This window comes from Dermacentor andersoni, chromosome 6, assembly GCF_023375885.2.
Source record: "Dermacentor andersoni chromosome 6, qqDerAnde1_hic_scaffold, whole genome shotgun sequence".
Classification (NCBI taxonomy): Eukaryota; Metazoa; Arthropoda; class Arachnida; order Ixodida; family Ixodidae; genus Dermacentor; species Dermacentor andersoni.
The window spans coordinates 23,176,778-23,201,115 of NC_092819.1; the positions used below are offsets into that span (position 1 = coordinate 23,176,778).

General features: G+C 41.8%; 2 protein-coding genes across 2 annotated transcripts in view; one reads left to right on the plus strand and one right to left on the minus strand.

Annotated features, from left to right (window-relative positions):
* The first annotated feature begins 16 nt into the window (after positions 1-16).
* On the plus strand, positions 17-15,334 carry LOC126521379 (probable ATP-dependent RNA helicase DDX10). Its single transcript, XM_050170069.1, has 19 exons — positions 17-232; positions 481-541; positions 1,313-1,443; positions 2,038-2,196; positions 2,828-2,948; positions 3,798-3,912; positions 4,054-4,150; positions 4,591-4,695; positions 5,714-5,876; positions 7,084-7,168; positions 7,999-8,097; positions 8,403-8,490; positions 9,261-9,349; positions 10,331-10,601; positions 11,858-12,004; positions 12,731-12,895; positions 13,719-13,781; positions 14,577-14,722; positions 15,118-15,334. Exons 1-19 carry the CDS (start codon positions 32-34, stop codon positions 15,296-15,298), a joined length of 2,487 nt encoding a protein of 828 aa, XP_050026026.1. The 5' UTR covers positions 17-31; the 3' UTR covers positions 15,299-15,334.
* Positions 15,335-21,092: 5,758 nt separating this feature from the next.
* LOC126521382 (uncharacterized) overlaps positions 21,093-24,338 on the minus strand; it is a 33,264-nt gene continuing 30,018 nt past the window's right edge. Inside the window, exon 12 of the mRNA XM_050170072.3 lies at positions 21,093-21,660. Coding sequence (XP_050026029.1) covers positions 21,547-21,660 — 114 coding nt within the window. The 3' untranslated portion in view covers positions 21,093-21,546. The remainder of the gene's footprint in view (positions 21,661-24,338) is intronic.

Below are 24,338 nucleotides of genomic sequence, written 5' to 3' on the forward strand. Positions count from 1 at the left end.
ACTTAAGCTTCTCGTTTTGCCTAATCTCAATATGGCAGCGGCCACATGTGAAAACATGGAAGGCAAGCAGCATTCAGATAAACGCGCGTTTACGAAAAGAAAATGGAACAAGCCGTCAAAGAATTTCAGCCGACGTGGAGAAAGAGAGTCAATGAAAGTTTACAGAAAGAGACAGACCAAAGGTCTGACGGAGACAGAAGAAATCAGTAGGCTACGAGCTCTTTACGAAGACGTAAGTACGCTGCCAGCGCCTGATTTTGACAACATAAATTCGAGTCCGTACTGTAAAACACAGTATTCTAATCTAGAACATTACAGCTAAGGTGAATACGTGTCGCAAATTAGTTCGCCTCACCTTCTTGTTAATTGCGGTGACGGTACACGTATACTTTATTGCGAGACTGGGCGCACTGACAAGCATTTGATCAGCGCGGTGTTACGCGATTACGCTTCTAGGATCTGTCTTTCTTTTTCGTTTAGTTCGACTCCAAGACCGTCGAAACCTTCAAGGACTTTCCGCTGTCGACGAAGACACAGCTTGGTGAGTGTTTATGTTATACTAAGCTTGCCTCTTGTGAAACTCCATGCGTGTAATGGCCCACGTGAAGTGTCCGCTGAATTGTGCCTACAACCAGCTGCCGCAGAAATTTACCTTGCGTAGGCGCGATAATTGATCGCATGCCCGCACACCTTAGACAGCAATCAGTCACTGCCTTCAGCCCGTTGGCGGGCAGCGATGTAGCGATGCTTTAACGACAGAACGAAGCCGGTTGTGTGTATGGGACATTGCGAAATAACAGCGTGCAACTCAGTGCTGTGTCACTGATTACATGTCTCAGCCCTATACGCGTGTACTGCTTTCCACAACAAGCCCGTTCATGCTTGTAACATTTGACATGCATGGTATACGAGCCTCAATGCTGTCGTTTGTCTTTTTGCATCATTTGCGCCCTTTCATGTTTCACTTTGCCATACAGTGCGAAAAATCTAGGTTACTCGCAAAACAGCGTCACACTTTCGTGTTCGTATTATTTAAATGCTACTTCGAAAACAAATGGTTAGATGTAAGCAGCAAATAAATTTAGAGTAGACAGGCTACAGCATGCAGTTATTAAAAAATTAAATTATGTAGTCTTACATGCCAAAACCACGATATAATTATGGGGGACGCCGTAGTGGGAGACTCTGGATTAATTTCGACCACCTGGAGTTGTTTAACGTGCATCTAAATCTAAGTGAACCAATATGCAAGGTTGTGAGATGTAATTGTCGTTTGGTAATTGCACCAATATTAATATGACGTTTTCTACAGGGCTTCAAGAGGCTGGCTATGTAACACCAACTGAAATTCAGCGAGAGGCCATTGGACTTGCATTGAGAGGTCTTGACATCCTTGGAGCTGCCAAGACTGGCTCTGGCAAGACACTTGCATTTCTAATACCGGTAAGAAATGACTTCATCAGATACATTAAATCACTGTTTACTCTGTTCTGCACACGTGTTTATAAGCCATCGACATTCTCTTTCTTAAAAACTGACAGCTGTTTAGAAATATGGATGTTGTAATGGGAACCGTTATATACTTCACTCATGCCCAACATGTGTTAGGAGGATAAGAAAAAAAAGTATTCTATTTTTTTTGTTTACTCTGGAGGAGTGGCTTGACATTTTCAGAGTTGTCTTCTGCACATGCTATATTGTAGAGGCACTATAGTTGTCAAAAACTGTTCGTTTTTGTCAATCAACCAGTAAATTGTATTGTGCCAAATGGATCATGAACAGGCATATAAATGTGGGATAGCAGAACCATAAAATTGTAGGAGGGGTCTTTGTACTAAACATATGCCTGTATTGTTCACATGCATGAACCTAAACAAGTGTATTATTAAGGAAAAAATGCTAAATAATACATAATAATAAATGATGATGATGAACACGTCGTGAACCTAAAGAACATTAATGAAAGTGCAGAATGTGAACATGAAGCACCATATTGAAGGCTTTAGGCATTTCTGATTGCTGTTTTTCTTCTTGAAGGTACTGGAAAAGCTGTACTGTGAAATGTGGGCCCGCAACTATGGCATTGGCGCCCTCATTATAACGCCAACACGGGAGCTGGCTTACCAGATTTTCGAAGTGCTCAAGAAGATTGGCGTGCACCATGACTTCTCAGCTGGTCTTGTAATAGGAGGAAAGGTAAAATGCAAGAAGGCTAGACATAAATTGCCAGTAATTTCGTTGTTCCTATGCATTCGAAGAAAAGTTATTGAACCTGTTGCTGAAAATGTGGTTTCCTCACAATGTGTCCATATTTTGTGTAACTGAAGGGTGTAGTGTTGCACTTCTCTGAATGGGGGACGATCATGCAGCATGCCCGAGTTGCTAGGAAGCGTATTTCTTTTCCTGTCTTGTATCTCCTGAAAGCTTTTTGAATTACTAGATGCCTGCAGCTTTCCTTCCAATAACTGAAAGTTTCATATCTATTCCACTTGCTTATTCTCAAACAGGCAGAGCTTGCATTTATATTGCATTGTCACAACCACTTATCTGCTTGGTTGCTGGCGTTCCTGGCTTAATGGTGTTTGTTATTTATTACTACAAGGCTAACTCACAGTCCTTGGGCCGGAGTGGGCTATAAGTAAATTTCAGTCCAAGCAAGTTTCTGCAGAATGAATTATTGTAAGGGAAGGCAGGATTTTTCTACAGCACGCTGGCACACAGAACAGCAAGAACAGCACAGACACCATTTGATGTCCCAGCTAAATGTTTTGCTGCTGCCTGGTATTGAGTAGTGTGACATAAATATTTTGGATTTCCTCTTCTTTAGGACTTGAAGTTTGAGAGCAAGCGAATGGACTCGTGCAACATTGTCATTTGCACACCAGGTCGCCTGCTGCAACACATGGATGAGAATCCATTGTTTGATGCCACCCAGCTACAGATTCTTGGTGAGTAATCTGCAACATTCAATGCGTGTGTACAGAACTAACCATTTTGAAGTGTCGTTATAGACACCCTGTGCCAAAGCTTTCCACGGTTGATAGCAGTGCCAGAACACACAGCCAAGCGAGGGGAGGAAGCAAAACTGGCAAGACACTATTCAGAGTTGTGATAACACTTTGGAATATCTATTGCGAGGCATGAGCGCTCGAGATAGGCAAATATTAACGTATGTTCAACATGTAATGTTAAGACAAGTGATGAAGCATGGGTGCATCTCTTGGCATTTAAGTAATTTAATTTTCTCCAAAGTCCCAGTGGTTGGTGTCGGGAGCACTGGTGTGATAAATTAGTTGCAGCACCCTCTGGCCAGTGCAGTGTGCCTATAGTAAATCACGTCCTGGATATACTATGCTAAACATTTTGTGTAGTGCAATTACAACAAAATAAAATGAATAAAAAACAGCCTTATTCGCTAGTGTTCTTCAGAACTGTGTAATGGTCTGGATAGCTTGCCAGCAGAATGCAAGTGTTGTGGTGTGTTCACATTCCAATACCACAACTTTGTGTTTTGCTTTGTTTTTAGCATTTTAAAACATCTTGTTTACTGCATAAGATGCTAATTGCAATGCTACTGTGTGTGACTTACCAGTACGTGCAGCAAAAATGCATGTAAAAACTGTTCTGTGTATTTTGGCAGCATCATACTAGCAATTGCTTGTTTTTGAAAGAGTGTGCAATTTGTGTTAAATTTTTGGCACCAAAATGTCAGCTGCACTTTTTCATTTATTTGGTTCTTCCAGACAAAATTCACGCTTGTGTTTTTAACACTAGTAATAACGTGTTCTGACTTTCAGTACTGGATGAAGCAGATCGCATTCTAGACCTGGGTTTTCAGCAGACGGTCAATGCAATTATTGAAAACATTCCACTCGAACGTCAGACATTGCTTTTTTCTGCAACACAAACCAAGTAAGTGAAATACTTGTTGCCATTATATTAGCGGGTGTTACTGGGTAGATTTAAAGCCTGTTTTTCCATTTTCTCATGGCTTACATAAGGCAAAGTACTTTTTTAGCTGTGTGCTATTCAACAATTAATTTTATTCCTTAGGTCAGTCAAAGACTTGGCAAGGCTGAGTTTGAAGGACCCAGCTTATGTGTCAGTTCATGAGCATGCCAAGTTTACAACACCTGAAGGCCTCAGACAGGTATTTTGGTCAATTTGGTCATTACAAGTGCTTTTTCATATCATACTTTCGGCGTTGTTGTTTGGGTGCTTAAGCAAGTTAACCTGTATACTGTACTTTCAAGTAGTACATATTTCTATGGTGTCCTATTTCTTCTTGTTTTGAAGATGTAATGGGTGGCCAGTGTTACAGATCTTATCAACTTCTTTTAAACTTTCCTTGTGTTAGATCACTTTTTCTTGTGTATTTGGCAGGGATACATATTTTGTAAAATAATGCGAGAGGAGATAGTAGGTTACAATGTAGAATGTTAAAGGAGCAAGGCTCATTTGTTTTAGTTTTGGTACTTGTACAAACTTGCATCTTTGTTCTTACTTAGATTAAGTACAATTTAGGGCTTGCCTTCTGTTTAATGTATATGTAAAATCTGTGATGTGAATCCTGTTTTGTCTTTCCTGCAGAGCTATGTTGTATGTGAGCTTCATAACAAGCTGAATCTACTCTGGTCATTTATACGAAACCACCTCAAGCAGAAGATTCTTGTCTTCCTGTCCAGCTGCAAACAGGTATTTAGCAGCTTGCATTTGTTTGTTTCATTTTCACATTCTCTTTTTGCCTGTTGCGTGGCTATAGTAGTTCCATGCATTCATTGCTACACTAGGGTAGTGTAACAGGTAAAAATGCAATTTTACTCTGCACACTGCAGTTACAGCTGACTTGTTCTAAAAATCTCTAGGTTTATCAGATGACGAAGTCATGACAAGCATTATTCTAACCGTGCGAATAGTAATTAAGGCAAGCCTTTTGTGCTGAGCCAGTTCTCACATGTTTCTCTTCAGTAATGTGTGCAATAGTCCTTTAATGCTTGTGAGACAAGTTTAATGAATGATTATTTGATTAGTCTAGCTTCAAAGCTTTAGGCATGCCGTCTTCTTTGGACAGGATTGAAGATTCACCACACGAGAAGTGATACGCAATTGCGTAGCCACTCCAAAATGTTCTTAAGCCACCACATCTTTGACCAGAGCTGCTGCTGAGTTTTGTGGCAGTGCCCCTACAGAATTCTTGCCATTTTAATGCATGGACAATGAGCAAAATAGTTCTCCTCAGTGTCTAGAGTTTTGAACATCTGGGATTTAATGGAGGCTGCATAGCAATTTCCAGTACCGCCTCTTGTCCTGCACTCATTTGTTGTGGAACTTTTGAAGAGGGTTTTGCGTGTGTTTGCCAAGTTTTTCATGCATTTAATACCAGGTGCTCTAGCACAAACAGGGAAGTTTGTATCAATAAAAACACAATGAGTCAGTCCTATATAATGTTCATGTGTGTGTGCCATTTGGGCCTGATGACCTGCTATGTTCTTACGAAGCGATTAGCCCAGGAGGATATCTTGTCAAGCTGCCTGCTATAATTTTCTTGTGTAGTAGCTCATTGTATCACTGTTCTGCACTGTCCTTATCCTTCGTTCTGCTCTGCTAAAGCACTAAGGCAAATTTCTGCTTAAATCTGCCTCTTCCCATTATACAGCGAGCTAGGAATTGACCACTTGCACTATTTTTTTTTTTTGTCTTTGCTGCTACTCAGGTCAAGTATGTGTACCGAGCCTTCTGCCGTATGAGACCCGGCATGACCATCCTGGAACTCCATGGCAATATGTTCCAAATGAAGCGCATGGCCGTGTATGATGAGTTCTGCCGCAAACAGAGTGCTGTTCTGATCGCCACTGACATTGCAGCACGGGGCCTGGGTAAGAGGTTGCAGGTGTTGAGCCCTGCCTGGCTGGGTTGTGCAGTGAAGGGCTCATTGTATAGTATTCCACCTACCAGTTCATCATATTACTTAATTCTTTCCTCATTTCTATCCCTAATAGCTAATGTACCTTGTTAGGCTGAATGTATGCAACCTTCAGCTATAGTCGGATACAACTTATGTCTGTAGTGAAGCCTTGCCCACGCCCTCATAACCGCCAGCCACTGTTTCTCCGTGAGGCTACAAATAGTTTGTACTTCAAACTTTCCCTGTTACCTAAATAAGGTGGTAACCACAAAAATAACATTAAAAGCGCCTAATTTTATACGTTTTCACTTGTCTATTATAGTGGTATAGTGAAAGCCTCATTCTTTATTGAACTGAAGTAAAACGCATACTTTGCTGGAACTATTTATTGTCAAGTTTCACTTCTGTTGGCAGTGAAGTTTCATGAGTAAAACGGGGTCAGCAGCGAAATGAACTGTACCGCGGACTTTTGGAGAGTGAAATGCTCAGACTCCATACACTTCGTCCATGTCTGTTGCACACGTCATCACTTCCACCAATGAAGACTTTTCAAGAATAGCAGATGCTCCAGAGGTGTCAAGTACGGCACCATTTTGAAATCGTCGCATGGCGACATTTTTGTTTACTTCTGTGATTGGCTGGCGGAGTAACAACCCTGCGCTGTCCATGTGCATTGGTTGCCAACTGCTGTTTTATTTAAAAGTTGTATCCTACTATAGACTGAAATGACATAGTACCTGACCCCAGATATAGTCAGGGGTGTGCGGATGTAATAATTGTTCGAAAGGGTGAATTAACTTTATAGCTCAAGGCACTTAGTGAAAGTTTTAACTTGACTGCACTAATCACAGCAGCCTATTGTCTATTTAAAATGTGCTTGATTGGTGGTGCTGACTCACTGATTTTACTAAATGTGGTATACTATTTTGTGCACATTGAATTGTGTTTAGCTAGGCCCATGCGACATTGGGTATACCAGAAAATTTATTGTGTGTTTGTTGTGTACCATTTGCTCTGAGGTGTGCAATAGTGCCTACTCTGTAATTACAGTACTGCACTGTGCAAAATTTCTTGTCATGTTATTTTCTCTCATTCTTATAGCATTTAGGTTGCATGAAAATTGTTTCATCTTTTGCATACCTTTAAGTCAAACTAGTTGTTATGTTTGCCCTCTTCAGATTTTCCAGCCATCAACTGGGTGGTCCAGTTTGACTGTCCTGAAGATGTCAGCACTTACATTCATAGAGCCGGAAGAACAGCCAGGTTTGTGCTAGTTGATTAACTTGATTAACTCATTGAATGAATGGTGGTGAAATTTTAAATTCAAAGGAGATACCTCTCATCGGTTAGTTGAATAAATTAAGGAATTAAAGCTGCAATTTTATATCTCAAAGAAAGACCTGGGACATTAGTGATGCCAAGGGCTATAGAATCATTTTAACTATGTGGAATGATTTAATACACACTGGAACTTCAGCACACATGAATATTTGAATTCCAATTTAAGATCTGATTGCTGCAAGCAGGAATTAAATTTACAAGCTTGTGTTTGGCAGCATGGTTCCACAGCCACTAAACCACGTCTCCATGCCAGCTACGAATTGTCGCTGTATAACAGTGCTACCACATTTGAAGCCTTTTCTATTTATCTTGCTTTCTTTTCTACCATTTTCTTTTCTTGCCCCATCTGCTGTACTGACTCCAATACTTACACATTTTTTAGGTGCAAGTTAACCGCTCTTTTCTGTGAATACCACCTTTACTTGTGGCCATTGCAGCACAGCTGTGAAAAGGATTTTTCACTGCCCCTCGGACATTTTTCGCCTGCTTTTATTTTTGTAGCTTTTTGTAGTTGTATTTCTTTGTATGTGAAATGTCTTTAAGGAAGCCCGAAGGGGGCTACTTGCTGAAACCGATGTAGGAAAAACATGTTACAGCTTTAATTGTCTATATCCTTGCAATCATACTACCCACTCACTTCTTTTTCTTTTTTTTTTTGAGAAAGGAATTGAACTGATTTGCTGATTTTACATAGCACAGTTGATTTTTTGTAGCCTGAACGTATTTAACATGTTTTGTTGGTGTGCCTGTAGGTTCGAGAAAGATGGTGAAGCATTACTGATCTTGCTTCCATCAGAAGAGCCAATGGCGGAGCAACTGACACAGAACAAAATACCAATATCAAAAATACAGTGAGTACGATGAGCTTAAATTTTCTAATGGTAATTGTTTTCGGGACAAAAGGATTACGTTGTGCACTTTGCTGTGATGAAATGTTACTGTAGTCATTGAAAAAAAAAAAGCAATATGTCTCAAAAATTGCTGTCTCCATGACTTTCATCATACTACTTTGTAAAGTAGAAAACTTCTAAAGATTTTTCTTGTGGTTACTGCCAGGTGCTTGCACTGTTTGACCAAAAAAATATTCATAGAGGGATAAAGGTGGTTTACTAGAAGATATCGATAAACTTGTGCACTGCGCTGTTCTTCTGTTCAGAGTCAATCCCAAGATGTTTGTGAACGTACAGAAAAAGCTGGAATCCATGTGTGCCAGAGACGTTGCACTAAAGGAGTGTGCACAGAGGGTGAGTACATCTATATGTACGCATATTTCTTAAGTTTATGATGCCTTTTGAAGAATAACTTGATTTCTGTGAGAGATTTGTTTCATCTGTTTCATTGTTTACAAATTTTCTTTTGCAAATGGTTTTGTGGTGTACTATGAATTATACAGATGTTATTAGATATACATAATAGATTAAATATTCTTTTTTTATTATATTGACGCGTGGACTTGTTTATCTTTTATGGGTGAGCGGTTTTCACCGTCCAACGAATGTTATCGCTCAGTGCAGGACGTGCCCGCATGTATCGGAAGTTTCTCGAATGTTATCGATGGTACTGTTGTCACCGAAGCTTGTGTAATCTGATTGCATGTGTGACACAAATTGTGTATAACTTTCAGGAAGACACGCGGGCACCATCGATTACTCTGGAACCTTCGTTGAATCGCATATAAAAGCCGATGCGCTTGACCGGCTGATCAGATTCTCGGCAGTCGCCAACTGTGTTCACCGTTGTTGCCATTCTTTGAGCGTAGCCTGTTTTTAAGGGCACAAGTTGGCCAATAAAACACTAGTTTCGTGATTCCCAGGTTTGCTGCTTTCTTCACCGTCACTATTATGTGGCAGTATAATAACATATTTTCTAGCATATTCAGGCTAAATATTTGTGTTCACATTGTGACAGGGCATCAAGGGCAATCTGTGTCCCACAAAAATATAATTTTTTGTAACTTCTCTCTGTGAGGTTTGTAACTGCCTTGTCTTCTTTTTTCTCTCTCCCACCATTACAGTGCTTTACAGCTTACTTGAAAAGTGTATTTCTCATGAAAGATAAGACTGTGTTTGACGTCACCAAGCTTGACCTGGATGCATTCGCAAGGTGAGACTGGCAGTTCATGAGGTGGCAAAGTGTTTGCAGTTGAAAAGCTTCAAAGAGGCTGACAGCGGGGAGGGGGGGGGGGATGCTTTACATTTAGTTCTCTGAAATTTGCGAGCTGATAGACTGTCAACATTTACAAATGTTATTAAAACTGTTGTTTCCTCATTTTCTCAATGTAAACTATCTACATACATTTTACATTGCTTGCAGATCATGTATATAACCTGCTGAACCTAGATATGTAGCTCTGAATGCTTGCAACTTGTCTGATGTCTTACATGCTTAATTGAATGTTGCATCTTCCCAAGCCTCTATAATATCCTTTTGTTTCATCAGAATGCACTGTAGCTGGCATCTTGTTTAATCAGTGATGCTGTTACGTATTTGTTTTTGCTTGTGTTCTCAGTTCACTCCTGTTTGCTCAAGTTTTATGTATATTTTTTGTGCTGTACAATCATTTTCAAGCTAGTCTATGATATTGATTAATAAAATTCCATATGGTAATATGTACCATACATTATAGTAATATTTACTTTATATGTAGTAACAAGAAGTCATTGTTGTCTCGTGCTATTTATTTACAAATTCATTACGCTGCTTGAATATTATGACATCATGATTGCTATGCGAGCTTCTTCTAGCATGCCATACTCACTTGCAAAATATGACATGAAAGTTGCATTAGCACAGTGCCTGTGCTCCTTGCTGATAAAGCTCACATTCTTTTATGGCCACACAAACTTTAATCTGAAATGTATAATTTTTACAGCAGCTTACATTTATAGTTGCCATGTATGTGTAACATACATTATTGCAGAACCTTTTTTGAATCGGCAATCTCCTTCTGGTCCCTATCTTTTGCATTTCAGTTTTGTGCATTGCATCAGGAAATACTGTCTGGCCCGGCAGCCCCCACTGTTCAACTATTGATAGCAGTCTGTTTAATTTGCTGACATTAGTATTTCTGTTTTCATGTTTCAGGTCCTTAGGGTTGGCCATGGCACCCAGAGTACGCTTTCTTCAGAAGCACCTGAGAGAACTCGAGGCAAAGGAAGCCAAGCAAAAGAAAATCATGGAAGAAAAGGCAGCAAAGGCAAAGAACACAAACAACATTCAGGCAGGACAAGATGTCTCCACAAAACCTGTCTCACCCATCAAAGGCCCTGACACTGAGCCATTCCAGTTTGACATGACAGATGAAAGTGAAGACGACATTTTCACAGTCAAGAGGAGAGTGACATACGAATCTAATGTAAGCAATGTGAATCTTGTTGTGCTTGGTAACTTTACTTTGGTATTTTTGAAACCAGACTGATGCAATGTTTACTGGCTGCATACTTATAATTAAGATCCACTCCACTAGCTCACAATGTTTATGCCATTCGACTAATAATATTAAAATATTAAGAGTGTTGTGTTCACTGCAGCTGGAAATCTCTGTACAGGAAATATAAGGGCGGAAAAGACCGAGCAGGTGAAAGGGAATGTTCCTTTCTTCTATTTGACCTTTTCTAATGCTTTTTGATAATTACACAAGACCAACTAACCTGGCAGTCAGCCCTCATCTTTACCACTAGAATAGGAGTAATTGTTAAATTATTATGTTAGTGCATTTGAGCTCATTTAATTCTAGTTTTTACTATTCTTTGTAGGAATTGTGAAGAGTGGCAATGAATTTCTAATGTGTGCTTGTGTCAGTACAAATTGTAAAGTCTGGATTTACTTTTTTGTTTCTTTGATTTTTGCAGGCAGCTCTGTAGTATTGCCTGCAGAGAGTGTGTGTGTCCCTTGCCACATGATTAACGGCATCTTTCCTTTATTTAAACATGCAGGAACATCAATTGAAATCTGCTCTGCAAAATTATATTAGCTGTTTCTGCATGGGGCTCTTGTATTGCTCATTCAGCATTCTTGTCCTGTAGTGGGTTGCTGTGGTAGTGAAGGAAAATCAAGCTAGGAGTGCTCATTTCTATATGTACTTGTGTCTACACAGAGGCTTGTGGTTTTTCATTCGATGTTGACTGTTTCACAGATTAAAAAAAAATACATAAAGGTTCTCTTATCAATGAAATTCTCTACATTGGAAGATGTTGACAAGTGTTCTACTATCCCAGTGAGATTGCACTTGTTGCTTGAATCTTTGCCTCGTCATGGTTGTTATGAAGCTGCTATGGCATTGTACTACTGGGAACAATGTAGCTTTGCTTCCCGTTCATACTGCTCCTGTCCTTATGAAGAAAAGAGAGCGAGAAAAGAAAAAAGCTCATATGCCAAGATTTTGGTGCTCTTCAAGGGAACTACAGGTGGTCAAAAACACTCTGGACTTTTCCTCCACAATATTATTCATAGGTCGGCCTTAGCTTTCAATTATTGTTTGATGTGTAAGCATAAAATAACAGCCACGAAGAGCAAAGAGCTGACTGACAGTAAGTAGCATGCGAGCACAACTTCTGATGCAATCACTCACAAGTTTTAAATCCTTGTTTCTTGTTCTTTTTTTTTTTGCAGGATGATGACAAGGATGTGGCTGCTGTGGTGTATGAAAAGGACACAAAGAAGAAGAAGAAAATTATAACCAAGGTTGCTCTGGCCAAAAAAGTGCTCAAGAAGAAAGTGGTGCCAAACACAAAAGTAATCTTTGATGATGAAGGCGAGGTAAGAATCCTGACAGCATTTCTTGCCGCTGTTTCTGTGGGGCCAGTGTTATGATCTCCCAAGAGAAGGCCATCTGCTTGTAGAGAATGTGAACACCTTCACTGATGCTACAAAAGTCTTAAGCGTTGCTGAATCTTCTGGATCAGTAGTTTGATAAAACTTGAATCTCTTTCATTTTCATGTTCATGATAAGCAAAGTTGGGGAAATGTGCCCAGAATGACAAGTGAGCCACTGTATTTTCACGAATGTAGTGTGAGATTTTCTTTCTTTGTTAAATTATTAGCTCAAGAAAGCACTTTTTGTTGTACTGCAAACCAAGCTTAGAGATTGAGCGACAAATCCCCCAGTTATTAAAGTCTAGCTCAATCATCACATGTCTGAGCTATGAAGGAAAGCCAACTTTTCAATTCTGCAAAGCAAACACTGAAGCATATGGTATGTGCCTGCTAGGAAGTGAACTTGGGCCTGCCTTTACAACATCAGGTACCTGCAAATGCAGCTACCCAGTGAGCACATTTCTGGACCCTTTTGGCATTGCATCATGGTCCTTCGGGAAACTTATAGTGCTGTGTTACTTAACTATGCAGCTCTCCTTGTTTTGCATTTTGTTGCATTAGTTCTATCAGCATTAAGTTTGTACCTGTTTTGCAGTGCTGCATTGATATGCTTCATTGATTGTGCAAGGTTTGTAACCTTGGTGACCTAAATAATGTGATCATCCGCAGGCTGTTGAAGGCATCAATGTCCAGAAGGCAGAAGTGGTCAAGAAATTGCTCGAGGAAGAAAAAGCGCCCTGTGGTATTGACCTAGAGATCTCAAAGAAGATTCTTGAGGAAGAGGACAAATTCGACAAGGAGCGCTACCGAGAGCGAATTAAGACAATGCACAGGGTATGGCTTGAGGTGTCACTACAGTTTTGATGCAAGTCCCTTATTTCATGGGCTTTCTTTATTTCGAACTTTGTTAAATTTGAAAATATTTTTGAGTCCCTTTGAGTTCAAATTAATGAGATTCGACTGTACTAGGTGTGATCTCGAGCGAGCTGTGAGTACCACATGATTTTGACCTGCCCAAGATTTGTGCAGCTCTTTACTGGGACTTCCAAGAGAAGGAAAGTGCAGATGAGGATGGCAGAGAACTAGGTAATGTGATGAGATGAGGAAGTTTGCAGGCATAAGATGGGGTCAGCTGGTTCAAGACAAGGTAATTGGTGATTGCTGGGAGTGGGTCTTCATCCTGTAGAGGACATAAATCGACTGCTGCTGCTGATAGTTACTGGGAATGCCACAAGTAAGCATAAGTTGAATGTGAGTCCTGGTGCATGAAACCTTTGGCAACTCCACTGCAGGTCACAGAGTAGCATGGATTTGGTTTCTAGGTGTTAAATTGGATATCTTAGCTGAAAAAGAGGACAAATGAGATGTAGGAGCTCAAACCAAATGTCTGAGTCCTTGGCTCCAGATGAATGCAATTTGTGATTACATGGTTATTTCTGCCTGATAACATCTTTTCTCCTAGTCATTGTTGGCAATTTGTTAGATGCAAAGCATGTCTGTTAAGACCAGTCTTGTTTGCAGTTGACATATCACTTTTGTGAAACTCTCTCTTACAGGACTGATTCATAACCAGCATGAAGGGCAGTTTTGTTGTCGTAATTCTTGGCTCTCTTTGGCTGCTTATTGCCCTTAACACTTTTTTCTTTTTTGGTTTCAGATAAAGCGATTGAAGATGCGACAAGAGCGCAAAGAGCAGAGCGGCGAGGCAGGGGCAGAATTGGTATGTGCCACCTTGTGTCTTCTTAAATACTGCAGTGAATGCTGATTAAAAAATATATAGTAGAACCTCATCGGTAGGTTTTTAACAGGACCAGGGGGGAAAATGTGCCAGCAAGGAAAATGTAACCGTTACGAAGGGCGCAGATTGCTACAGCACAACGTCAGAAACAGCCCGAGTGGCTGCCAGGGCAGTTATTAGTTGTCTCAGTGTTTGTACTGTGACTAGGAACCATGTGTGTGCATAATTAAAGGACACGCACAGTGGCCCGTGACAGTGAACCGCCAATTGTGAAATGCAAATAAGACCCTTGCAGGCCCCAAAGAAAATGTAGCCCTGTAATTGTTCCTGGTAGGTTTTAATAGATGCACACTTTTTAATATACTTTGCGAACTGCTCTGTGCATTATTTGTCCCAATGTCTGTGCATCGCCTGGCTTGTGCAACTTTTATAGTTTATTGCAAACTTTGGTCGCTTGTTGCAACGAATCGGTCGCTTGTTGCAACATGTGAGAGCCAATTTCTTCCTGCACCGTGACATTTACATGACAGCCACTTTCAAATGCAATATAATATGCAGGAACATTACAGAACGATCCTGTATCAAATGGGAACATAATAAATAAGAGTCAGTTGGATTTAGGCTGGAACCACGAAAACCTGATGTAGCAGCCAGGAAAATGCAACAGTGAGAAGTGTATCAATGACGTTCCACGCATTTGTGTGTTTGTGTGCATGTACACCATATTGTATAATGTTGGGAAAACCAAGCTACAAGGGTACTCTTTGTTCCTAACAGGATGCTGGCAGCGGAAGTGAACATGAGGGTGGAGAGCAAAGCGAAGGAGAAGAGGGTGAAGACGAGCAAGAAGCAGCATCTGATGCAACAGATGCAGAGGAAAATGAAGGCACAGAGCCTAGCTCTGAAGATGATTTGCCTCAAAGGTTTGTGCACTGTTTCTTCCTCGCATCTCTGTCCTCCGCGTGCGTGTTGCACAATGCATTGTTTTTACTTTCCTTGCTCTTGTTATTTCACTTTGCACCTGCAACAAAGTTTATCATGACATGTGTTCAAAATGAGGTATGGCCACCTTTTCTATGAATGGGGAAGCACTTGTTGATGTAATCATGCTGTTGGATAGGCATCCTTATTGCTTTGTTGCATGAGCAACAATCATGTGTTAAAAATATAGGTGGTAGGGAGTGGTGATGCTGTCTTTAAGTTCTAAATATCTTTCGTTCTCTGATATTTTCAACAAGTTTACTTCACATCTAATTCATTTGGGTCTAAATCTATACCTTTTTCTTTCATGATATCAACTTTATATTTTCACTTTTAGAGGAAAACGGAAGGCCAGCCAAGATGCCAAGAAGTTAGCACCTCAGAAGAAACTAGCAAGGAGACGGCCACAGTATGCAAGCAGTGGCAGTGAAGAGGATGATGACCTTGGTCCCATGGATACTGGTCTTGACTTGGAAGGGGATGAAGCATTGGCTCTGCATATGCTGTCTAACCGGTAATTTATGGATCTAAATAAATATTATTTCTAAGGTTTACACTGGGTAGTCTATGTATGAAACAAGACTGGCATCGCCGAACACTTTTCCTATTTGCACTGAAAGGCATGTGCCTTGTCTGATACCAACTTGCCCATGACAAGAGACATATTTAGGCTGAAGCAATGCTTTCTTTTCAACAAAGCTGCATGAACTCATATGATTCAAATGCTAATTAAATATTTGTTTCGCTGTGCAATTCCTATTTACAAAAGTAATCTCCTATCTTGATGCTGATAGTGAAAGTAAGTCTACAAGATGGTGCTCAACAGTTACTGAGAGTTTTACACCGAGTGCAACAATAATTTGTTTTTCTTGGCTTGTATCACTGAATTTATCACACCTGACCTCGGTAATTTATTTATCATAGTGTTCAATCTTTAGCCAATTCAGATGCATTGTCAGGATGCCCTCTGGCGTTTCATAATTTAGATACACTATACGATGTTGGCCTGTGATGGTCTGAAAGTAGCCCAAGTGGATGCCAACCGTGTCTAGTCCCTGTGATCAATAAAAACGGAAGTGACGCTGACCAAGTGAGCAAATAGACTTTATTTCGGAGACTAAGCTGTTGATGCCCGAAGGTGGGTGGCTACCCTACTCCAGGTAGCCATGGCCCTGTTCTGATAGCCTGAACCTGTTCATCAGCCGAAATGAAATTATTTTAAGATTAACATTTTGGCCTCCACATGACATTGTTCACAGTCAGTCCCTGTGACCTCGTTCTGTGAACCAATTTTCAAGATTGTTTCCAAGCATTCACTGAGTGGTATTGTATGCACTACAGAGAGAGAGAGAAATAGAAGACAGGAAAGGCAGGGAGGTTAACCAGACACACGTCTGGTTTGCTAGCCTGCACTGGGGGAGTATGCACTACAAGGTGGTAGAAAGAGATGGTGGTGCCCTGGTTCACAGTCACTGCTTTACTGGTCCTATATACCAGCTGCTGGTCATTGGTTCCCTTTATGCTGGCAGGAAGGCAAAAGGCACCTCTTTAGCGAGTAACATGGTGCCTCGCACCTGTCGCTAGCGGAGTCTCGTTAAATGTCCTATGAGATAGTATTTCCTTTGGGAAAAAGGAACAGTTCAAGCATGGGGATGAGTGCCATGAAGGCTGGGGGACGGTTATGTGATCCATTAGCAGATCTGCATTTGACATCAAGTCACTGAGCAAGTTGAGCTCAACACTAGTAGTTGCAAATGTTGTGTTCTCTCAAAGAAACCATTGGCTCCCACAAGCACCCAAAGGCTCTGTGCTTTGTTCTGTTGCGCATGGCTTTAGTTCGAGGTCTCTTATCTAAATACATGGGAAAGGAGAAATAGTTTTTCTCAGCTACCATCACTGCACCGTATTTCATGAGGTTTATTACATTTAAAAGAAAAAGTTAAAAACTAATAATTGTTGGGATGTAAGCTTTAATTTAGGCTGTCAATTTTTAATAAAGATTGCTATAAATTACAACATTTAGAAAAACTAACTATAAAATTTACAATTGTTGCTTAGCAATCGGAAAACGGTAAAAGTATTCTGAAAACTGCATTTATTAATACAGTACAGCTAAAGTGGATAAAATTGCCGTATTATACACCTCTGTGAAATATATTGCTATCTTGTGAAGAGGACTTTTTCAAAGCTCTTGTAAGCATTGTAACAAATCCATGTGGGCTGTAAGTTAATGTACTAAACTTGTCTGCTTTAGATGCGCTAAGAAATGCAGTTTACTGAACTGTGATATCTTTCATTTTTGGTGCAAAGCTAAGAATTGTAAGTTTGACGGTTCTATATTGCTTTCAAAGCTTACCAACTTTTAGATTTTTTTTTTTTGAAATTCAGACTGAATAGAAACATTCCTCTTGCTAAAGTCATTAGGTTCAAGAGGTTAGCTCAGAAAAGCATTTTGGCATTTTACATATATTTGAGTAGGTGGCATCGGATTTGGGACCAATCTAAAGCTCCATTATAAATACATGGGAATGGAAAATCGTTTTTCTAGGCAAGCACTGCACAGAATTTGATTAGGTTTATTTCATTTAAAATAAGTAAAAATCAGATGATTGTAACGAGGGAAACTTGTTATTCAGGCTGTCAATATGTTTATGAAGATTCTTAAAAATTGAAACATTTCAAAAACGAAACTGCAGTTTACAACTGTTATTCACCCACGAAATACGATATCACAATTATGTCGCACGTAATGTGCATCTAAAGCGGGCAAAATTAATGTACAGGGACGTGCATACCTTGCTTAAAATGTTTGAAAAAAAATGTGTGCTTACCGCTGCATTGTTCTTGCTCAAGTTTGCCGAGAGATCACCTTTTTTAATCTGCGTTGTTCAATGTAACACTTGACCAATTTTCGGTACGATTTTCGGTTTTTCAGAAAGATATGGAAAGTAGCCTTTGTTTATGGGAATGCAAGCTGCTTCCGGAGACGGGGCGCTAACATCACAGCCGTAGCTATAGCATAAACTTGTGTCGCCGCCATCTGGCAGCGGCAGAAAGCAGCCATTCAGGGAGGCTTAATGTACGCGGTACTTTTTGTGTTTTGGGGGCTTTCTTTCAGGCTTTGAAAAAACCTTTTATGTAGCATACATTGAAACAGAAAGATGGATCTGGAAATTTTCTGGACGGTCTACAGTTTTTTCATTGACTTCTTGCTGTAAATATAATATTTAATGGAGTTGATAAATTAACGACTAATTATGTAGTTTAGGCGAGCTACAAAAGACAGGATGACGTGCTCCAAGCGACAGCAAACAACATTACCTCGGTTCTGTTCAGCTACGTGCCACTTGCATATTCTTAAATTTTGGCACAAGTTACGTGGGACACATGGTATACGCGGGAGCGGCGCGCAAGACTACTGCAATTTGCGGACACACGTGGTCGCACTGAGCACTTCTAATTCGTGTTTTTGAGTACATATTGTAACATGTGACGAGGAATTAACTCTGAAGCTGTGCAAACTGGAGCCTCTTTCCGATTTAGCGGCGTCCTGCCTGGTCGACTTTTGTTGATGACGGATGTCGACATTGGCATTCATTTGTTGTCCAAGCCCGTCGATGTCGGCACGGTACAGTTTCAATTGTGGGGAGCACCCGCGCCCATTTCCTCCCACGTACTCGTGTTGTCCCGTTCGCTCGTTGCGGTCGTGTCGAGAGCCGGCGTAGACTACGCGCCCTCCCGTTCTCCTTCGCTCTCGCGACGCGCGTACCCTTCCCTTCACCCAAAGTAAAGGTATCCGACGGGCGAAGAGGACATTCCCATCGCAAAAGGTAAAAAAGGTATAAAAGCGCGCCACCGCGGGAGACCATCTGTCTCTGGCGCCCGACCTCTAGCTTGCCTGATTGCGATAATGTGCCTTTGCAACACGTGAGTGACCTCGTTTGCCTGTCTATCCCAAGCAACGAGGCAAGCCTATTTATTAGTACAGAGCGGACTTCCCTCTTCCAGTGTCCCTCATTGCTTGCAGCAATAAACGTTGTTAGAGTTGGCTCCGCTGGTTGCCTTATTCATTCGAACCCGACGTAACTGGCGTCGCAGCCAATGGGAATTTAGGTGCCGTTTCGCTGCTACAGACGCCACGGCTCCCTCGCTCAATGGGCCATTTGACGCCTTCACATCAAAAATGAGCTTTTGTGCCTCTAGTGCTTCGTTTGCGGGAAGACAGTTTATGGCACGCGGTGTTTAGAGCAGTAGTCGTGTGGCGCGAAAACAAAATTCTTTGTCTGTGTACCATCACGAGTTTCTAATGAAGAGCGATGGCTTTCGATATTACAGATTGCACGCTGCACCATAAATGACGGAGGCCACATGCAGACAAGGCGGCGTCAGTGGCGTAGTCAGAAATCATATTGCGGGTGGGAGGGGTGGGGGGGCACGTGCTCCGTTTGGTTACTCCCTCCTCTCTCCCCCACCCTGGGTCCACGGCCCTGGGCGGCGGTGCCGCTTTGGTTAGTGCCTCGCTCACGCACTGATACGTTCGGAGAGGTGGCCCTGACCCCCTTTTTCGAAGACATGCCGGCACTTAAGTGCTGACAGCATTGAGCGTGCAGCGAGACTCCCTCCTTACTTTTCCATTCTTTAATGAGCCCTTATAGTAAGTCTGTGTATAAGCACATCGATGGTAAAAGGGAGGGGAAAGTTTCTGTAAACACTGCTGTTGGACCTCCCCAAGGCCAGAAAGATTGAAAAACCCTGGTCTACAGGCTTACCTACAGGCTTAATATAGTGGCACCTACATACTTCCGCTATCTATGAAAGATGAGTCTAGCTTCACCTAAAGTGTTGAGCACCAGTTTTGTCTGCCTTGTGCGACCGAATTCATGCAGTACGAAAAGAGCAAGACACAGGCACATACCCAGGAAGGGGGGCAGGGGGTCCACGCCCCCCCCCCCCCCCCCCCCCTGCCCACGCCATCATGCACTCCTCACACGCATTCCTAAAGCGCCGCCAAGTCAATTTGGGGGCTTGACAGCAATTCGGCGGTTGCCATTTTGCTGCCTTTTTGAACTCCTTTTGGATGACGGTAGTTATTGGCTTCATCTGAGGTGTGAAGGTCAGTTTTCTGAACGATTCGATGCCCTCGCGATTAATTCGAGATGCGTTCAATGATCACCATCTATTTCAACGGTCACACGAATCCATGTTGCTTCGTTAGTTCAACCTTCTTTGTTTAGACTGATCCAGGGACAAGGAAAGGGAGTCGGTTCGTAGTGAGCTAGTCTATGCGGCCTGAGAAAACGCCACTTGCGTTTAACTTTTACTTTTGCTTCATTATTTCCTCGAATGACAGCTCGCCGCGACGCTGGCAGATCCTCGGGACCATATACCCGTGCTATAGGTTAGATTAGGTTGAAAATAAAATCACGTGAAACAGCGTTCATCAATTCCTGCAATAACCGTTAAGCCCATAAGCAACATGAATGTCACCCGTTACCTCATCTGGTTTCTCCCTAATTGTACAGCACTTTTCGTGCAAAATTTTATTTAAAAAGGGAGTAGAGAAAACGCCGTCGGAAGTGTAGAATGATTCCGTGTGTTGTGAATGACGCTTCTACAGTTATCAGTCGAGCCGCCTGGCGTTGCCACTTCTCTGCTGTGCTTATGTGGGTGTTTTTCTAACCTTCTGCGGTAGGCGCAGTAAGTCTAGAACCGCAGCGTCTTGCGCTCTACGCGATTGTACGGGACTGGCGGCCACGCATCGTTACGCAACTTCCCAAATAACAATGCAAGTCGGTTTTGGCACTTAACTTGGTAGAGCAGTAAACGAAGGATCTAAAAGAACTGTGATTGTTTCCAAAAAGAAGAATATATATATATATATATATATATATATATATATATATATATATATACCAGAGCTAATTAAAAAAAAACGCTATTGGAAACCTTTTACGCTTTCGCTTGTTCTTGGCAGTGCTCTTCCTGCGCGAGTCCATTTGATGTGGTTCCTTGTTTGTCAAGTAAAGGAGAGGTGTATCTCACAGGCGTACCTGAGAGATACACCTTATTTAATTTATATTTTGCGGGTTTACGTGTCTTTATGGCGAACGGTGGGCATTATTCACATTTGTACTAGTAAAGGTACCCCCCCCCCCTTCATTTGCATTGAAAAGTTACCTTGGTTTGCCGCCCCCCGATTAAGAGATTCTGGGTACGTGCCTGGCAAGACAAGTTGTTAAACCTAGCAAACAACGATGTCAAGTGCTTCATTTAACCATGAAGAAATAAAAATGAGCAAGCGATAACAAGATAGCAATAAGCCAAGGTCGTATTTTAATGTCAGATCACCGGAGAACAAAATTTTGGAGACGAAGCAGGAGGAGATACACGAAATGACTCGGAAATATGTTTATTACAATAACGTGCGTAGTTGAGCCGCCATGCGTGCGAAGCAATTAGTTGCGGCTTCACTGTGGCGTCAATCTCGGCTCTAAAACCTGGCATTGACAATGTGCAAGGGCGCCTTGCTGCCACTATACTTCAACAACTGTGGTGACTTGATGGCTGAGCGTGTAGGTGGGTTGGTAAATATTACATGAAGTGGTAGCGGGTGCCTCAAGAAGAATTTTCTTTTGTTTTCTCTTGGCCTGTGAGAGATCGACGTTCCGACAAAGATTCCTCAAATGAAGAAGACTGTTATTCTGGACCAGACTCTCGTCAGAAGCGGGAGGCCACGTGATTCTCTCGCTCTTCATAGAGGCACCTGCTACTTGCTCTTCTCAGCGTAGCAGGCACACCACGCCTGGTCTCCGTCGGCACCACGCTTGATCTTTGCCTCCCAACCCTGCTTCAAGTAGTTGAAGTCGTCGGCCGAGAATTCCTGTGGACATGGCCAAATTGAACCAAAGTTATTTGTCGCGCAGAGGTGCACAAAAGGCTTACATTCTCAGACGAACATCTGTGGTGACTTTTGACGAACGTTTGAGCGATAATTCACGTATTGCTCTTGGAGACAACTCTGGAGCTAAGCCATTCCCCGGATAAGCACTTTGTTGTTCTTGCAGCTCCGTTGCTTGTTTTAATATGTTTAGCGTCTCTGATTCTTGATGGCGACTCATTTTTCATTGTGAACTACAGCATTTTAAACTAGTTCGAAGCGTTTAGTTTATTTGTGCGCTCATTTTCTCCGCAAAAAACTACCGAAAATAAAATAAACCTCCGCGAGCGGAGATGTCGTAATTTCTTAAACTGCACCTGCTAGGGCATCTAAAAGCTGGCACATTTATTTTGATTAGCTTATAGTTTAGTCCACAGTCGCCACTTTTACGTTAGGTTTGCAAAAGCCCCATTTACAAATTAATGTTGAAAAAAAAAAAAAAAAACGTCAGCCACCCGAACGTAGCACGAAGCAGGAAAGGCAACCCATGCGTCTTCCACATAAAGAAAGCTTCGCACGTACTTGAAAAATTCATCCCGGTCCGGTACCCGGCGACATTGTGGATTTTTCTTTCTGGGAACCTTTATGGCTTTCCTTTGTAACTTCGTGGTACTTTCAGTTAGGTCCACAATTTTTTTTTTCATGAAACTTCCTCTGCCTTGTGAATCGCTACGTAGCAATATTTCAAAGCGATGCACCGTACCCCCGCAGAGTGGTGCCCTCCGTGCCACCAGTCATCGCGCCGAAATTTTATATCTGAGTCAAGTAGTGCGGCGCGACCACGGAGGAAGGAAAATTTGTGCTTCCTCCGTGGGCGCGACCCTCCGTCCTTTATCGCCGTATTATCGGTGCAGTAATAGAGAGTTTTAGTTTAGGGGACGCAAGCGGCTTGCGTACGCAAGAACTAGGGACGACCGTACTGCGCATGCGCAGACGCTGACGTAGGGGCCTGCGCATGCGCAGTACCGTCGCCCCTAGTTCTTGCGTACGCAAGCCGCTTGTGCCCCCTAAACTAAAACTCTCTAATATCGTTTTATGCTACCGGATGGCGCCGCCGCCCTTACACAAATTTTAGCTGATAATTAGCTTTTCACCATTACATTTTTCAGTATAATCTTCGAGGCTTGGCGGTCAAAACTGAGCTGCGCAGTGAGCCACTCTCACCACCCCCTACTCCTCGGTTCTGTTTCATTGATTTGTACAAACCACCCGTCATGCTTTTATGCTACTCGTGATCCGGTCATATTGTCGAATTCGCCATCTTGCCAGCTCTGATTGGCCCAGAGGGCTTCTACGGCCTCTCTGATTGGCTCAAAATTTCGCCATTACAGAATTTAATACGGCGGAATTAAACGAAGTCCAGAACAGCGCTCATGGCTGGGAGCACCAGTGGCCTATTGTTGTGACGTCGAAAGAAGTGTCTGCGATTGCGTAAGAGTTAAAAAAAAAGAAGGTTTGAAAAGTTTGGAATAGGGCAGGGTGGCTGGTGTACAGGAATACAGGTAAATAGCAAACTTATTTGAGAAGTCATTTAAACCGCCTTTAAAGGAGTACTGACATGGTATTAATGACCTTTTTTATGTCCTTTTCATCAAGTGAAGGTCCTGGACATCTAAATTCCAGAAAACATAAATACTGGCAAATACATCATGACGCGGAACGCGAGCACGTGGGAGCAGGACAGCGCGAGGTTTTGGCACTCATTCTGGCTTGCTCGGTGGTTTGTTATGCCTCGGGCCTCGCAGTGAAGCAGCATAGCAGACAACCGAGCGACTGGTTCGTAGGAAAGCTATTAGAGTAAGTTATTTATGGCGTTTTGAGCTTTCCAGTCTATTTCCTGGTGTTACGAGGTTGAAAACCGTTTTACCTAACACAAAGAAGAAACGAGAAGTCGGAAATGTCATGAGAGTATACGCCTCTAAGGGAAAGCTTTTGCTCGTTATTCCATTCAAATGTATGTGAATCGCTGAAACGATCTGCGATTTGGTGAATTTTGTTGCATTTTAGGGACAATCTAATTCTGCAGACAGTATAAAGCAGACTTTTTATTTGGGTCTCAGATTTACATTTGTACGAGAAAAATAAACTCGTAACGATAGCAGATAACTTAAGGACCAACTATTTGTTTATTTTAACTCCGCACCAAAACAGTGGTTAGTGTTTGTCGGAAAAAGAAAAGATACATTGGACTGCAGCCAATTTACGTGAAATGGTCGCATGGTTTACGTGAGCTTTCCATAAATGCTATTCACGAATTAGTGGCGTATTTAACTGTGCCTTATAACCAAACGAACTGTTTTTTACCGCACTCTGCATGGACGGTCTTAACGATGTAGTTCGCCATATTGTGTACCCTTTTTAGATACGGAATCGAATCTCGGCACATTTTGATGAAGGCGAACTGCTAGAACGCCCGTGTACAGTGCATTGGGTGCACTTTAAAGAACCCCAGGTAGCCTAAATAAATCCGGAGCCCCCCACAACGGCGTGCCTCATAATCATATCTTGGTTCTGGCTCGTGAAACTCCAGAATTAAGTTTTTCGATGTGGAGTTACAAAACTAAACTTGCACCATGACTTTTCTGAATTAGTAAAAATTTGCATATATATATATATATATA